The sequence below is a fragment of the Giraffa tippelskirchi genome, chromosome X (genome assembly GCF_054371585.1).
Source record: "Giraffa tippelskirchi isolate mGirTip1 chromosome X, T2T-mGirTip1v1.2.pri, whole genome shotgun sequence".
NCBI classification, from domain to species: domain Eukaryota; kingdom Metazoa; phylum Chordata; class Mammalia; order Artiodactyla; family Giraffidae; genus Giraffa; species Giraffa tippelskirchi.
In genome coordinates this window covers 100,633,345-100,651,126 of record NC_137289.1, presented here as the reverse complement: position 1 = coordinate 100,651,126, position 17,782 = coordinate 100,633,345, and the positions used below count along the sequence as shown (strand labels likewise).

Sequence of the window (17,782 nt, the reverse complement as noted above, 5' to 3'; positions counted from 1 at the left end):
CATGCTAAGTACATCATTAGAAACGCTGGAGTGGAGGAAGCACAAGCTGGAATCAAGATTGCCAGGAGAAATATCAATAACCTCAGATATGCAGATGACACCACCCTTATGGCAGAAAGTGAAGAAGAACTAAAGAGCCTCTTGATGAAAGTGAAAGAGGAGAGTGAAAAAGTTGGCTTAAAGCTCAATATTCAGAAAACTAAGATCATGGCATCCGGTCCCATCACTTCAAGGCAAATAGATGGAGAAACAATGGAAACAGTGTCAGACTTTATTTTAGGGGGCTCCAATATCACTGCAGATGGTGACTGAAGCCATGAAATAAAAAGACACTTATTTCTTGAAAGAAAAGTTATGACCAACCTAGACAGCATATTAAAAAGCAGAGACATTACTTTGCCAACAAAGGTCCGTCTAGTCAAGGCTATGGTTTTTCCAGTGGTCATATATGGATGTGAGAGTTGGATTATAAAGAAAGGTGAGTGCTGAAGAATTGATGCTCTTGAACTGTGGTTTTGGAGAAGACTCTTGAGAGTCCCTTGGACAGCAAGGAAATCCAACCAGTCCATCCTAAAGGAAATCAGTCCTGAATGTTCATTGGAAGGATTGATGTTGAAGCGGATACTCCAATACTTTGGCTACGTGATGCGAAAAGCTGACTCATTTGAAAAGACCCTGATGCTGGGAAAGTTTGAGGGCAGGAGGAGAAGGGGACAACAGATGAGATGGCTGGCTGGCATCACCAACTCAATGGACATGTTGCTGCTACTGCTAAGTTGCTTCAGTCGTGTCCGACTCTGTGCGACCCCAGAGACGGCAGCCTACTGGGCTCCTCTGTCCCTGGGATTCTCCAGGCAAGAACACTGGAGTGGGTTGCCATTTCCTTCTCCAATACATTTAAGTGAAAAGTGAAAGTGAAGTCGCTCAGTCGTGTCTGACTCTTCGCTAGCCCATGGACTGAAGCCTACCAGGCTCCTCTGTCCATGGGATTTTCCAGGCAAGAGTACTGGAGTGGGATGCCATTGCCTTCTGCAATGGACATGAGTTTGAGTAAACTCCGGGAGTTGGTGATGGACAGGGAGGCCTGGCGTGCTGTAGTCCATGGAGTCACAAAGATTCGGACATGACTGAGCGACTGAACTGAACTGAGCTGAACTGAATCTCCTGTTGGTCACCTCATTTATGAATATCTTCTCCCAGTCTATAGGTTGTCGTCTCATTTTGTTTATGGTTTCCTTTACTGTGCAAAAGCTTTTCAGTTTAATTATGTCCCATTTGTTTATTTTTGTTTTTATTTTCATTACTCTGGGAGATGGCTTGAAAAAATCTTGCTGCAATTTATGTCATAGAATGTTCTGCCTATGTTTTCCTCTAATAGTTTTATAGTATATGTTCTCACATTTAGGTCTTTATTCCATTTTGAGTTTATCTTTGTGTATTGTGTTAAAGTGTTCTAATTTCATTTTTACATGCAGCTGTCCTGTTTTCCCAGTACCATTTGTTGACGAAACTGTCTTTCTCATATTTACAGTCTGGCTTCCTTTGTCATAGATTAATTCACCATGGGTGCTAGAGTTTATTTCTGGACTTTCAGTCTTCTTCCATTGATCTATATGTCTGTTTTTGTGCCAGTGCCATACTGTTTTGATGACTATAGCTTTGTAGTATAGCCTGATCTGGGGGAACCTGATTCCTCCAGCTCCATTTTTCTTTTTCAAGACTACTTTGGGTATTCAGGGTCTTCTTCGTCTCCATACAGATTTTAAGATTTTTTCTCCTAGTTCTGTGAAAAATGCCGTTGATAATTTGATAGGGATTTAATTGAATCTGTAGATTGCCTTGTATAGTATAGTAATTTAGACAATGTTGATTCTTCCAAGCCAAGAACATAGTATATCTTCTCATCTCTTTGTGTCCTATTCGATTTCTTTAATTAGCACCTTATAGTTTTTGGAGTACAGGTCTTTTGTCTTGTTGGGTAGGTTTACTCTTGTGTATTTTATTCTTTTTGATGCAATGGTGTATGGGGTTGTTTCTTGAAATTCTCTTTCTGATCTTTCACTGATCTTTCACTGTTACTATATAGCATTCTGTGTATTAATTTTGTAACCTGCAACTTTACCAGATTCATTGATGATATCTAATAACTTTTATTGTAGCATCTTTAGGATTTTCTATGTATAGGATCATGCCATCTGCAAACAATGACTGTCTAACTTATTCTTTTCCAATTTGGATTCCTTTTATTTCTTTTTCTTCTCTGATTGTTGTAGCTAGAATGTCCAAAACTGTGTTAAATAGAAGTGGCAAGAGTGGACATCCTTGTCTTGTTCCTGATCTTAGAGGAAATGTTTTCAACTTTTCACCATTGAGTATGATATTAGCTGTAAGTTCCTCATATATGGCCTTTAGTACATTGAGGTAGGTTCCTCTCTAGGCCCACTTTCTGGAGAGTTTCTATCATTAGTGGATGCTGAATTTTGTTAAAAGCTTCCTCTGCACCTATTGAGATGACATATGGTTTTTAATTCTTCAATTTGTTGATATGGTGTATCACAATGAATGATTTGCCGATATTGAAGAATCCTTGCATAGAAAATCCCAACTTGATCATGGTATATAATCTTTTTAATGAATTTGAATTGCTAGTATTTTGTTGAGGATTTTTGCATCTATGTTCATCAGTTATTGCTGGCCTGTAGTTTTCTTTTTGTGTGTGGTATATTTCTTTGGTTTTAATATCAGGATGATGGTGGCCACATAGAATGGGTTTGGGAGTTTTCCTTCCTAAACAGTTTCTTAGGAACAGTTTCAGGAGGATAGGTGTTAGCTCTTCTCTAAATGTTTGATAGAATTTACCTCTGAGTCCATCAGGTCTTGGACTGTTGGGAGTTTTTTAATCATAGTTTCAATTTCAGTGCTTGTGATTGGTCTGTTCATATTTTCTATTTCTTCCTGGTTCAGGATTGGTATATTGTACCTTTCTAAGAATTTGTCCATTTCTTCAGGGTTATCCATTTTATTGGCATAGTAGTAGTAGTCTCATGATATTTTGTATTTTTGTGTTGTCAGTTGTAACTTCTCCTTTTTCATTTCTAATTTTATTGATTTGAATCCTCTCCCTTTTTTTCTTGCTGAATCTGACTAAAGGTTTGTCAGTTTTGTTTATGTTTTCAACGAACCAGCTTTTGGTTTCATTGATCTTGTCATTGTTTTCTTTTGTCTCTATTTCATTTATTTCTCCCCTGATCTTTATGATTTCTTTCCTTCTACTATCTTTAGATTTTGTTTGTTCTTCTTATTCTAGTTGCTTTAGGTGTAAGTTTAGGTTGTTTATTTGAGATTTTTCTTGTTTCCTGAGTTAAGATTTTATTGCTTTAAACTTCCCTCTTAGAACTGCATTTGCCATATTGCATAGGTTTTGGATCATTGTACTTCCATTTTCATTTGTCTAGGTGTTTTTGAGTTCTTGTTCATTTCTTCAGTGGCCCATTGGTTATTTAATAGAATCATTTAGCCTCCACGTGTTTGTGTGCTTTATAGTTTTTTCCCTGTAGTTTATTTCTAATCTCATAACATTGTGATTGGGAAAGATGCTTGATATGATTTCAATTTTAACAGCATGTGGTCAGTCCTGGAAAATATTCCATGTGCACTGGAGAAGAATGTGTATTCTGCTACCTTTGGGTGGAATGCTCTATAAATATCAGTTAAGTCCATCTGATCTAATTTGTCATTTAAGGCCTGTGTTTCCTTATTCACTTTCTGTCTGGATGATGTGTCCACTGATGAACACAGTGTGTTACTACTGTTACTACCCACTACTGTTGTGCTCTTGTACATTTCTTCGTTTATGACTGTTAGTATTTTCCTTATATATTGAGGTGCTCCTATGTTGGGTGCATATATATTAATAATTTTTGTATCTTCTTGGATTGATCCCTTGATGATTATATATTGTCTCTTATAACAGTCTTTATTTTAGAGTCTATTTTATCTGATATACATTTTGCTACTCCAGCTTTCTTTTGATTTACATTTACATGGAATACCTTATTCTATCCCCTCACTTTCATTCTGTGTGTCCCTCAGTCTGAACTGGTTCTCTTGTAGGCAACATATATTTGGATCTTATTTTTGTTATCCATTCAGCCAGTCTATGTCTTTTGGTTGGAATGTTTAATCCATTTACATTTAAGGTAATTATCAGTATATATGATCCAGTTTCTATTTTCTAAACTGTTTGGGGTTTGTTTTTGTAGGTCTTTTTCTTCTATTCCACTCTTGTTCTCTTCTCTTATGGTTTGATGACCATCTTTAGTGTTGTGTTCAGGTTGCTTTTTCTTTTTTGTATTTTTATCTATTGTAGTTTTGGGGTTTGCTGTTCCCATGAGGTTTTGATATAGATACAATAGATATATGTGCAACCTATACATGTACAAGGTTGTTTTTTTCTGGTCTCTTCCCTTTCTAGAGGAGTTCCTTAGCATTTGTTGCAAAGCTGATCTGGTGGTGCTGAATTCTTAGCTTTTGCTTGTCTGTAAAGATTTTGATTTCTCCATCAAATATGAATGACAGCCTTGATGGGTAGAGTATTCTTGGTTGTAGGGTCTTCCCTTTCTTCATCACTTTAAATATACTGTGCCCCTCCCTTCTGGCCTGCAGAGTTTCTGCTGAGAAATCAGCTGATAGCCTTATGGGAGTTCCCTTGTATGTTATTTCTTGTTTTCCCCTTGTTGCTTTAATATTTTTTCTTTGTCTTTAATTTTTTCGGTTTGATTTCTATGTGTCTCAGTGTGTTCCTCCTTGGGTTTATCCTGCCTGGGAGTCTCTATGCTTCCTGGACTTGGGTGACTGTTTCCTGTGTTAGAGAAGTTTTCAGCTAGTATCTCTCTAAATATTTCCTCAGTTCCTTTCTCTCTTTCTCTTTTCCTTCTGAGACACCTATAATGTGAGTATTGGTGCTTTAATGTTGTCCCAGAGGTCTCTTACACTGTCTTCATTTCTTTTCATTCTTTTTTCTTTATTCTGTTCTGTAGCAGTGATTTCAACCATTCTGTCTTTCAAATCACTTATCCATCCATTCTTCTGCCTCAGTTATCCTGCTATTGATTTCTTCTATCTAGTGTATTTTTCATTTCAGTTATTGAATTGTTCATCCCTGTTCTTTGTTTCTTCTAGGTCTTTGTTAAACATGTCTTGCATTTTCTTGATCCTTGCCTCCATTCTTTTTCCAAGATGCTGAATCATCTTCACTATCATTATTCTGACCTCTTTTTCCAGTTTGTGGGTATCCCACCCGGCAAGTATGAGATTTGATTCTGTCACGGTTGTGCCCTTCCTACTGTCTGGCTGTGGTTTTTCCTTTGTATTTGGTGTAGGGTATCTTTTTTGGTGGGTTTCAGTGTTTTTGTGTCCATGGTGGCTCAGCAGTTAGTTGTGATTCTGGTCCTCTCTCAAGAAGGGGTGAGTCCATATCCTTCTGCTCCACCATCTTGAGCTAATCTCCCTAAGATCTATTTATGCTTCCTTTTTTAATGAAATGTTCTCCTGGGTTATTATACTTTTTTATCCTTCTGTTAGAGAAATTAGTCCTCTGCACCATGACTTTCAAATTATTTTGCAATTTGTCATTTATCTCTTGAGTTTACTTACATTGGCTTTTCCCAAGCAGAAATGTTTTGTTTTATATACTCAAGAGGATTGATCTTTCTCTTTGCTGTTACATACTGAGTTTTCTCTTATACTTAAATTTTACCCACTGAAATTATTTTTCTTAAATTCCCCTATGATGTCTTCTATTATTTGTATGGTTAGCCCAGTTAATGTGTGAGGAATGGATCCACCTTATTTTTCTCGAGTAAATATCCAGTTATTTCAACACCATTTGTTGAATAATCTATATTACCTTTGTAATTTAAAAAATGAGGGTATTTTTTGTTTCAGTAATTAAATTGCATTTAAATAAAGAGAACGGCAACTGTTATAAATTAAGATAAATGGGAGCCATATCAACCAGATGCAGCATGTGGACCCTATTTGGATTCTGATTTGAACAAACCTACTACTAAAAGATATTTTTGTGGCAGTCATGGAAAATAGAATGACTGGATATTTTGTTTGTTTTTTGGCCATACCATGCGGCTTTTGGGAACTCAGTTCCTTGACCAGGGATTGAATCTGGGCCATGGCAGTGAAAGTCTGGAATCTTAACCACTAGGCCACCAGAGAACTCCTTGAGACTGAGTATTATTAAGAAACTCTTGTTAATTTTATTCAGTGAAATAATAGTACTGTGTTTGTCATTTTTAAGTCACTGTTACAGATACATAATGAAGTATTTAGAGGTGATTTGATATCTGAAACTTGCTTTAAAGTGTACCAAAAATGACCAATAATCATATGGAAAGATGATCAATATCACCAGTCATTGGAGAAGTACAATCAAAACCACAGTGAGCTATTACTTCATACTCATTAAGGTGACTACTATTTTAAAAAGGAAAATAAGTGTTGGTGATGTTGTGGAGAAATTGGAACCCTTGTGCACTGTTGACAGGCATGTAAAACAATGCAGCCACTATGAAAAACAATATCGAGTTTCCTTTAAAAATTAAAAATAGAATCACCGTATGATCCAGCAATTCCACTTCTGGTTATTTATCCAAAATAACTGAAAGCAGAATCTCAAAGGGATATTTGCACACCCATGTTCATAGCACTATTCACAATAGCCAAGAAATGGAAGCAACCTAAATGTCCATTGATAGATAAATAAAGAAGATAAATAAATACATACAATGGAATATTGTTCATCCGTAAAAGGAACAAAATCTGACTACATGCTACAACATGGATGAACCTTGAAAGCATTAAGTTGAAATAAGCCAGTCACAAAAGGGCAAATACTGTATGACTCCCCAAAAAAGTAGTAAAATTCATAGAAACAGAAAGTAGAAAGGTGATTGCCGGGGGCTGAGCCAGGGGGAAATGGGAGTTGTTTAATGGATATAAAGTTTCAGATTTGTAAGATGAAAAAGTTCTAGAGCTCTATCTCAAGGTGAGTATATTTAACACCGAACTGTACACTTAAAAAAATGATTAAGATGGTAAATTTTATGTTGTGTGATTTTTTTATCACAGTAAAAACATATTAAAAAAATGTCAGACAAAAGAAAGTAGATGAAAGAAGAATGACTTAACATTGATATATGAAACTGGATAATGGTGTCATGAAGGTTCATTATGCTAGTCTCCTTACCTTTCTGTTTTGCAATTTTCCATAATCAAAAGCTTTTAAAGTGAGTTAGTGAGCATAGGATTTGTGGGCAGAGCTAAATTTTAATCCTAACTCCACTTTTAAAAAAGCTGAGATATAATTTACACACTATAAAACTCACCATTTTAAAGTATACAATTCAATGTCATTTAGTTTCCTCACAGAGTTGTGCAACTATTACCACTATCAATTTCCAGGACATTTTTTATCATCCCCAAAAGGAAACCCAGTATCTGCTAGCAGTCATTCTCCAATTCTCCTTCCTCCAGTTCCTGGCAACCACTATCTTTCCATCTCTATGTATTTTCCTATACTGGACAATTTATATAAAAGTCTGTTTGGGGGACTTCTCTGGTGGTCCAGTGGCTAAGATGCTACACTGAAAAAGCGGGGGGCCAGGATTCAATACCCAGTCAGGGAAGTAGATCCCATATACCACAGCTAAAGATCCCGAGTACCATAACTAAGACCTGGAGCAATCAAATAAATTTTTTTTAAATATGTATTTGGCTGCTTTCACTTTATGATTTTTTCAAGATGCATTCGTGTTGTAGCATGAATCAGTACTTCATTCCTTTTTGTGGTTGGATAACATTCCCTTGTATTAATATACTCTCTTTTGTTTATCTGTTTATTAGTTGATGGACATTTGGGTTGTTTCCATTTTTGACTGTTGTGAATAATTCTGCTACAAACACTCATGTACAAGTTTTTGTGTGAACGTATGTTTTTAATTCTCTTATATATATACACCTATGAGTGGAATTATTGAATCATATAATAACCCCATGTTAGCCATTTGAGGAACTCCCAGACTGTTTTCCAAAGTGACTGCACCATTTTACACTTCCACCGACAATGTATGGAGGATTTCAGTTTCTCCACACTCTTGTTATTTTACATTTAAAAAATTATAGCCATGTTAGTACGTCTTAATTGGTTTCTCATTGTGGTTTTTTGATTGGCATTTCTCTAATAACTAATGATGTTGAACATTTTTTCATGTGCTTATTGGCTAGCTTCATTTTTTAGCTGTGTGACTTTGGTCAAGTTCTTCAACCTCTGAGTCTCATTCTGTCATCTGTAAAAGGGAGATAATAATGCATCATGATGTTATTGCAAGGTTAATAGACATGAGGTGTACTTGGAACAGTGTCTGGTACATAGTAGGTACTCAGTTGATACCTAATATTACTTTGCTACTTGATATCTAAATAATCTGCAATCCAGGCAGACTTTTCCCAGTGACATTGGTACATCAATTGTTGAAGTCAAATACTCAGATGATGGTGCCCTATTATTTGCCAGGGCTGCTTTCCCTTTTTACAACCTGTGTAGGCCTTTCTTTGCTATTCTGTCAACCCCAGCTCTATGTCCTTTCTAAGTTTTGGTTAGGACTGTGGAGGATACACATGAGAGTAAGCAGGAACCTGTGGTCTTACAACTTGGCAGGTGATGATATTGTTGAGTTACTTCCTTGACAGTGTCAACTGTCTCATTGTTGTAAGAGTTAAGAGGAAAGAAATCATGTAAGAGGGGGCCTATGGAAAGTATTTGAAACACTGGAAAAGAGAGGCAGTATGGTATTCTAGGCAGGGAAACCAAGGGAGCAAAGAAAAGGAAACAGTAATCTTGGAGAAGGGTAGCTAGGAAACTAGCCTGGTAGGAGTAGGGTGCTGGGGAATTATGATATTATTGTTATTCTCTTGTTTTCCATTACTTACCCCAGAATATGCAGTGAAGGAAGTTTTATACCTGGCATCATGAGACTTTTGTTCTAATCTTGGTTCTGCTACAGATTAACTAGGTAACCATGTCAAGTCATCTATCCTTTCTAGGGGGCTAGTTGCTTAAGCAGCAAAATGAGTAATTGGGCATATGTATATCACATTGCTTTGATGTGCACTTTAAATATAGTTCAGTTGGTAAAGAATCTGCCTGCAATGCAGGAGACCCCCTGTTGGATTCCTGGGTCGGGAAGATCCAGTGGAGAAGGGATAGGCTACCCACTCCAGTATTCTTGGGCTTCCCTTGTGGCTCAGCTGGTAAAGAATCCACCTGTATTGCGGGAGACCTGGGTTCGATCCCTGGGTTGGTAAGATCCCCTGGAGAAGGGAAAGGCTACCCACTCCAGTATTCTGGCCTGGAGAATTCCATGGACTGTATAGTCCATGGGGTCGCAAAGAGTTGGACATGACTGAACGACTTTTGCTTTCATTTTCTTTCACTTTAAATATGTAATAATTCTGTATGTCAGTTATACCTCAATAAAACTTTTTTTTAAATGAGTAATTAGATTAGCTCAATGGTTCTTAATTAGGAGTGTGCATCAGAACCTACTGGAAGCTAGTTTTGGAATATAGGCATTCCAGTCACACTCAGGAGATTGTTTCAGCAGATCTGAGGTGAGGCACAGGTTTGTATATTTTGAAAATGCTTTCCAGGTGATTGTGATTTATATTCCTAGTGTTATGAGAGCCATCAGATTTGTTAAAGATCACTAGTCCTTGACTTTCTAGAGTTGAAATCACTTGGATGGTGGCATAATCAACTGCAGACCAGCTAAAGGTAATGTGTTGTTGTAGAAAGAGCATGGGCTTTGGTGTTAGTCTGATCTGGGTTCCTGTTCCCAGCTCTGTATCCCTGAACATGCCACATCACTTCTCTGAGCCTCAGTTTCCTTACCAGAACCAAAAAGCTTATAATGCCCACATAGTCAGGTTGTGATGATGAGAAAGAACATATCACAGCACTATGCCTGGTACAATGTAGATGGATGCTCAGTCAGTGACTGGTATGAGAGGTATATGCTGGAAGAAACTGTCACCAGGGGACAGCCTAAAACTGTACTCCTACCCAGACCTATCTGGAGTTAATTGTAACTCTAGACATAAATATGTTGCAGTGCAAAGTAAGGTTTTTTTGCTTCCTTTGCCTGGATATCAAATAAATACAGACTTTGCTTTGTTATTTGCTTACCAGTGTCCCTCCCTCTGCTGTGAGTTAATATGTGATGTGGCTCTCTACTGCAACTAGAGTCTCTTTCCATAGCTTAGAGAAAGCTTAATGCATTGAAACTCCTGTCAGACTCCAGAAGAACTACCATTCCTCTAAAACTTAAGTGAAAAATTAAGTCAGTTGAGTTCAACAAAATTATCAAGGTCTGTAGGCTCTAGAGACAAACTCCAGGCGTTATTCCTTCCAGCTGTGTGACCTTAGAGATGTAAAATGGAGATGATAATAATAGTTATGGCCTCATTGGATTGTTTTGAGTATGAAATGGATTAATACATGTAAAGTAATTGGAACGTTACTTAGCACATAGTACATGTTCAGTATCTGTTAGTAACTATTATTCATACTGCAATGCATCAGATCTTATGTGGGAGTCACGAATACAGAGTCAAGGAACTCAGTGTGGCAGAACCAGTATGCCAATCATTTCAGTATCCTTTATGTAGAGCAATAGATGTGTGCACAAGAAGGGCAGTTAACAGTCTGCCTCTATTACATTAAAAATAGTGCTCTCCAGGAAGAAGCCTGGTACAGTGGGAAGTGTGCATTCTGGAGTCAAATCAGCTTGGGTTTGAATCCTGTGTATACACCCTCATTATGCAACTTTGGGAGCAGCCAACCTCTCGCAGCCTTAGTTTTTCCATTTCTAAAATAGAGTAAAGTTTCTGACTTCTTACTGTTGGAAGCACCCTATTTGGGTGCCCTGTGGTCTAAGGTGCTCCTAAGAAAGAAAGCAGGGATTTTTTTAAAAAGAGTTAGATGAACTTAGATTCAGGCTCTAGCTATATGTTATTTAACCTTTCTACGTCTATTTCCACTTGTATGTTTTTTCATCTATATCTGCCTTGTCCTTGGTTGTTCTGTTGATGAGATAATGTATGTAAAGCACACCCAGTATATAGAAGGTACTAAGCAATATATAATACCTTTATTATCTTTCTAACAAAGTTCTCATCTATTATTATTTAAAGTAAAAACTTAAATACTATAAACCATGTTAATTTCAATATTCTTTTAAAGAGCCTCAGGCCATAGTTCATGCAGGGAGTCAAAAAAACCGGTCATTTGAATGGACAAATGGATAATGCTGCCTGTGTTTACAGGAATAATCCAGTTTAGGCTAGGAGAGGCTTTCTTTTTTTTTAAGAGTATTTTGTTCAGCCTTGTGTTGTGCTGTGCTTAGTCGTGTCCGACTCTTTGTGACACCACGGACTGTAGCCCGCCAGGCTCCTCTGTCCATGGGGATTCTCCAGGCAAGAATACTGGAGTGGGTTGCCATGCCCTGCTCCACGGGATCTCCCCAACCCAGGGATCCAACCCAGGTCTCCGGCATTGCAGGTAGATTCTTTACCATCTGAGCCACCAGGGAAGCCCAAGAATACAAATGTGGGTAGCCTATCCCTTCTCCAGGGGAACTTCCCAACCCAGGAATCCAACAGGGGGTCTCCTGCATTGCAGGCAGATTCTTTACCAGCTGAGTTACCAGGGAAGCCCTGTTCAGTCTTATATAATCTTAAATTTCAACAAACTATAAAATTCAGTTTCTAGCCTTTCTGACTTTTAAGCAGATATAAGTCAGCTTTTGTTGCATGACGTGTTTTCTTTTTCCCTCCTAGGTCTTTCAGAGCCTTGAAGACCACCATTTGGAAGTGGTGGCTTTTTTCAGGGAAAATGGCTTCCATGGTCTTCTTGCCCATGACCCCGAGTATGCACTCTACAATATTCCCTCTTACTATAGTTCCCATGCTCTGAAGCTGAGCTGGAATGGAAAGAACCTCACCACCAACCAGTTTCTGATGCAGGAGGTGGCCAAGCAGCTAGGCCTGAAGCGGATGAATTTTCCCATATTTGCTGCACTGTTAGGTAGGTGGTCCAAAGAACAGACTCTAATGATCATGTAAGTTTCCTCTTTCAGTGTTAAGAGATGAAAACCAGAGCAATGGTTATCATTGTTGGATTTAACTTCTGAAAGTTTGCATGCCAAACACTGTACTTTGGGGCTTCTTACTAGAAATTCCGCATGTTTTATTATGAATTAATACAGGATATTCCAGAATATTATTTTGATTCTTGTAGAACTTTTTCTTTCACTACATTCTATAAGTATTTTATGCAGAGTACTATCTTAGGCCAAATATCTTATTAGCCCCAGGCAACTTTGGTTTCCCACTCAGAGCATTAGCATTTCTTACCTACTGTTTAACTTTAGATCAAGAACACAAATCATTCTGCATATTTTTCTTTTTGTTTCTCTTGTGCTAACATCTTATTATGAAAATTCCCAAAAGTACAGCAAAACTGCAAGAATTTGCTCTGAAAATCCTATTTCTACCAGCTGTATTCTGCCAATAACATTTTACTATACTTGCTTTATCATATATCTGTCTTTATATCCATCTATCAGTTTTTCTTTACAAAATGTATTTCAAAGTTAACTGCAGACTGTTGATTATGTTTGAGTTGGTTTTCCAAGTACTGACAGCATGAAAGTTAATATCTTGTCTCAGGTGTGACCTCTGTTTATAATCCAAAAGGATTTGAGCTTGGATAATCTAGTGGAGTCAGCACAAGTTTTGGAATTAGGCCTTGGACAAATCACTGAAGTTACACCTCCTGGTTTCAGTTTCCTCATCTGTGAAATGGAATTATACTACCTCACAGTGTTATTGATAAGATTAAATGAAATAAGATATATAAAATGCCCAGCACTTAGTAGACAGTCAGCAGTTGGTGGCTAGTATTATAAAAGGCAGCATAACTGTGACATAAAATAGCATGAACTTTGAAGTCAGACAGTCCTAGATTCTTATCCTGGTGTGGGCACTTATTAGATGTGGCATCTTGGGTAAAGTCATGAGACTTGCTCAAACCTGTTTTCCTATCTATAAAAATGAAGATAATATTACCATACACAGTTATTATAAAGATGATATATATAATGTATGTGATTCATAGTAGATAATCAAACATAGTTACTGTAGTTGTTAAATTAAGAACATAGACCTGTATGAATTATTTGACCGTTTTTTTCCCCCAAAGTCCCTTCATGGCCTGGAAGTTCTAAGAAAACATTTGTACAGTCAATAAATGACAGATATACTTTATAGGTAACCACATTCTCCCAGATGAGGACCTGGCTGCTTTTCACTGGAGCCTCTTGGGACCAGAACATCCCCTTGCATCACTTAAGGTAATGTGCCCCATTTTCTGCCTGTGCATCCATGCCTAGAGGACATCACATTTTGATTGGAGTTTTGATAGAGTAAATCTTTCATTAGGCTTAAATTATTTCAGATACTTACAAAAAATTTATAATTATGGTCAATACTCTTGAAAAGGAGAAACTCAATTTTCTACCTAATGTATAGAGAAAAATCTAGTTATCACCCCCTGTGTCTTTCTGCCCTGTGTGTTCCTCCCTCTCACACTACTACCACTGTCACACAGAGTATTTCACTCTTGACACTTGTAGTCACCAAACCGGAGAAGGCAATGGCACCCCACTCCAGTACTCTTGCCTGGAAAATCCCATGGATGGAGGAGCCTGGTAGGCTGCAGTCCATGGGGTCATGAAGAGTCAGACACGACTGAGCGACTTCACTTTCACTTTTCACTTTCATGCATTGGAGAAGGAAATGGCAACCCACTCCAGTGTTCTTGCCTGGAGAATCCCAGGGATGGTGGAGCCTAGTGGGCTGCCGTCTATGGGGTCGCACAGAGTCGGACACGACTGAAGCGACTTAACAGCAGCAGCAGCAGCAGCAGTCACTAAACATGTGGGGAGTTTTCCCCGTACCAAACAATTTTCTGTAATACCAGCTGGGTATCCTACAATTTAACTCAATTTAACTCACTATCTACCTGAAGATAATGTCAGATTGCACAGGTTCACGACTCAATTCCAAGGACCGCCCCACCCCCCACACACTTTCAGATAGCAGTTGCAAGCCCAGGTTATCACCTGTGCTTCTTACCAACCAACTAGCTATAGATTTGAGGTTCCAATGACTCCCTTCTCAGGTTCAATTAATTTGTTAAAGCACCTCATAGAACTCAGGGAAATACATACTTACATGTATCAGTTTATTAAAGGGTATGATAAAGGACACAGATGAACAGCCAGATGAAGAGAAACATAGGATGAGGTCTGGGAGGATCCTGAGCACAGGAGTGCTCTTACCACCTAGGAAATTACAAAGATTTTAGGTGGTCTATGCCAGGAACTATGGTCAGAGAACAATATATGTTTTCTGTTATCTCACACCCTTATTATCTTAAGGATTCATACAAACCTATGAAGAAAAACATTAATACTAATACCCTAGTAAATAAAAAAATGAGCAAAGGAAAGAAGCAGACAATTCACAAAAGAGAAACTAGAGTGGCCAATAATAAGACTAGGTGTTAAACCTCACTCGTGATCAGAGATGCAAATTAAATGAGCAGTGTGGTTTTTTTTAACCTAACAATTTAGAAAATATTGAAAGATTAGTCTACCCACTCCTGTCAAGGCTGTGTTGAGACTGGTGCTGTCATATACTTCTTGTGGTAGTGTAAGTTGGTGGTGGTATTATATTTCCCTAATCCTTTCACTCTCCTAGATGTCTATTTCACATCTTTCCTTCTCTCTTTGAGCCTCTAATTCTCCTTCCTTGCACATTCTCAGCTCATGACCTGGCTTACTATTTCACTCAGAAAATCAAAGCAATGGGAACAAAACTTCCACCAGGTCCCACCCTTTCATCTTCTTACCTGCATGCTCTGCCTGCCTTGGATGACCTGTCACTGTTCCTGTCTTAGGCCAACCCTTCTGCTCTTATGCTGAATCCATGCCTCTTTGCTAACTTAAGGACATCACTTCAGAAGTTCTCCCCTCTTTCTCCCACATCATTTTCCCTCTTTTATTGGCTCTTTCCCATCAGATGCATAAGCATGCATCCATCATAAAAAATAAAACCTACTCTTGATTTCACTCCCTCCACCCAAGCTACTGCTCCATATTTCTTCTTCCCTTTTAGCAAATTCTTCTAGAGAGTTGTCTATGTTTGAGCTGTTTACTATCCCCTTTCCCTGTTCTCTCCTCAATTTTCTGTGCTGAAATTGCTTTCAACAAAGTCACCAGTGAGTGTGATGTTAATAAATCTAATGGCTAGCTCTCAGTTTTCATCTTGCTTGCCCAATCAGCAGTATATGACCCACTTGCTCACTCTCTGAGAACGTGTTCTTCACTTGGTTTTAAGGACCCTATTCTCTTGTAGTTTCCTGCTTACTTCACTGGCTGCTGCTTCTGTCTCCTTTGCTGTTTCCTTGTCTTATGTACTTAACTTTGGAGTGTCCCAGAGTTCTATCCTCAGTCCTTTCTCTCTTCTATCCACACTGCCTTGGTGATTGATCTCATCTGGTGTAATGACTTTAAATATCATATGTCCATTAATGACTCCTAAATATATGTCTCCAACTTTGACCTCCCATTTGAACTCTAGCTCCCAATATCTAATGGCCTACTAAACATCTCAAAGAAACACATCCAAATGGAAACTCCTGATCTTTCCCCTAAACTTGTTTCTTCCACAGCCTTCCCTAATTTTCATTAACGGCAACTTCATCCTTCCGGTTGCTCAGCCTGAAAGGCTTGGAGTCATCCTTGACTTTTCTCTTACTCATGCTCCACCTCTCTTCTGGTCAGGAAATACCATCAGTTCTTCCTTCAAAACATATCCACTTCTCACCATTTTCACAGCTACTACCTTCGTCAAGCCATCATTCTTGCCTGGATTATTATAACACTTTACTAACTATTGGTCTTCTGCTTTCACTATTTCATGTCCCAATACCTCTCACCCCCGGCCCCAAATCTATTCCCAGTACAACAGCCAGAGTCATTTTAAAAATTGACTCAAATCATGTCACTTCTCTTTTTAAAATTCTCTAATGGCTCTTCATATCACTCACCTAATCCTTACTATGGCCTACAAAGCCCTATGCTGTCTGGCCCTCTTGTATAACTCTGATCTCATCTCCTTTTCCTTTGTTCTTAGAACCTTTTCACTTACCATTCCCTATACTGAGACTGCCTTTTGCTCCCATGCAGACATTTCCTCACTCTTATAGGCTTTTTCAAATGTTCTTTGGCACTGTGGACTTTCCTGACACTCTTTCAAAATTACCTCCCCCCACACTCGCCACACACAGACAGTTGTATTCTCTAACTCCTTCTCTGCTGATACTTTCTCCATAGCCCTTACCTACATTTAGCACACTATACATTATATTATTCTGTTTGTTTTACCAACCCTATCCCATCCTAACACACCTGTACTAGAAATTAAGCTCCCATGAGGTCAGGGAGTTTTGTCTGTCTTTTTGATTGCTGCATCCCTGATGCCTAGAACAGTGCCAGGCACAAAATTGACAGTAAATATTTGTTGAATGAAGGAATGAATGGTACACCCTATGCCTAAATAACTTGTATTAAAAGCTTTTAGAAATGGAAAACGGCAAAATGGTTGTCTGAGGAGGCCTTACAAATAGCTGAGAAAAGAACAGAAGTGAAAGGCAAAGGAAAAAAGGAAAGATATACCCATCTGAACACAGAATTCCAAAGAATAGCAAGGAGAGATAAGAAAGCCTTCCTCAGTGATCAATGCAAAGAAATAGAGGAAAACATTGGAATGGGAAAGACTAAAGATCTCTTCAAGAAAATTAGAGATACCAAGGGAACATTTCATGCAAAGATGGGCACAATAAAGGACAGGAATGGTATGGACCTAACAGAAGCAGAAGATATTAAGAAGAGGTGACAAGAATACACAGAAGAATTATACAAAAAAGATCTTCATGACTCAGATAACCATGATGGTGTGATCACTCACCTAGAGCCAGACATCTTGGAATGTGAAGTCAAGTGGACCTTAGGAAGCATCACTACGAACAGAGTGGAAGTGATGGAATTCCAGCTGAGCTGTTTCAAGTCCTGAAAGATGATGCTGTTAAAGTGCTACACCACTACAAACAGAGCTAGTGGAGGTGATGGAATTCCAGCTGAGCTATTTCAAGTCCTAAAAGATGATGCTGTTAATGTGCTGCACTCAATATGCCAGCAAATTTGGAAAACTCAGCAGTGGCCACTGAACTGAAAAAGGTCAGTTTTCATTCCAATCCCAAAGAATGGTAATGCCAAAGAATGTTCAAGCTGTCAAACAATTGCACTCATCTCACACGCTAGCAAAGTAATGCTAAAAATTCTCCAAGCCAGGCTTCAACAGTATGTGAACCGAGAACTTCCACATGTTCAAGCTGGATTTAGAAAGTGAGAGGAACAAGAGATCAAATTGCCAACATCCATTGGATCATAGAAAAAGCAAGAGAATTCCAGAAAAGCATCTACTTCTGCTTCATTGATTATGCCAAAGCCTTTGACTGTGTGTATCACAACAAACTGTAGGAATTCTTCAAGAGATGGGAATACCAGACCACCTTACCTGCCTC

General features: G+C 38.3%; 1 protein-coding gene across 5 annotated transcripts in view; it reads left to right on the top strand.

The window, feature by feature from the left end:
- FAM120C (family with sequence similarity 120 member C) overlaps positions 1-17,782 on the top strand; it is a 147,521-nt gene that overhangs the window by 33,929 nt on the left and 95,810 nt on the right. For 4 of the 5 annotated variants that reach the window (XM_081565457.1, XM_081565456.1, XM_081565458.1 and 1 more), the window contains exons 2-3: positions 11,911-12,157; positions 13,402-13,484. In XM_081565457.1, coding sequence (XP_081421583.1) covers positions 11,911-12,157; positions 13,402-13,484 — 330 coding nt within the window. The remainder of the gene's footprint in view (positions 1-11,910; positions 12,158-13,401; positions 13,485-17,782) is intronic. The other variant, XR_014075777.1, reaches the window with a different exon arrangement.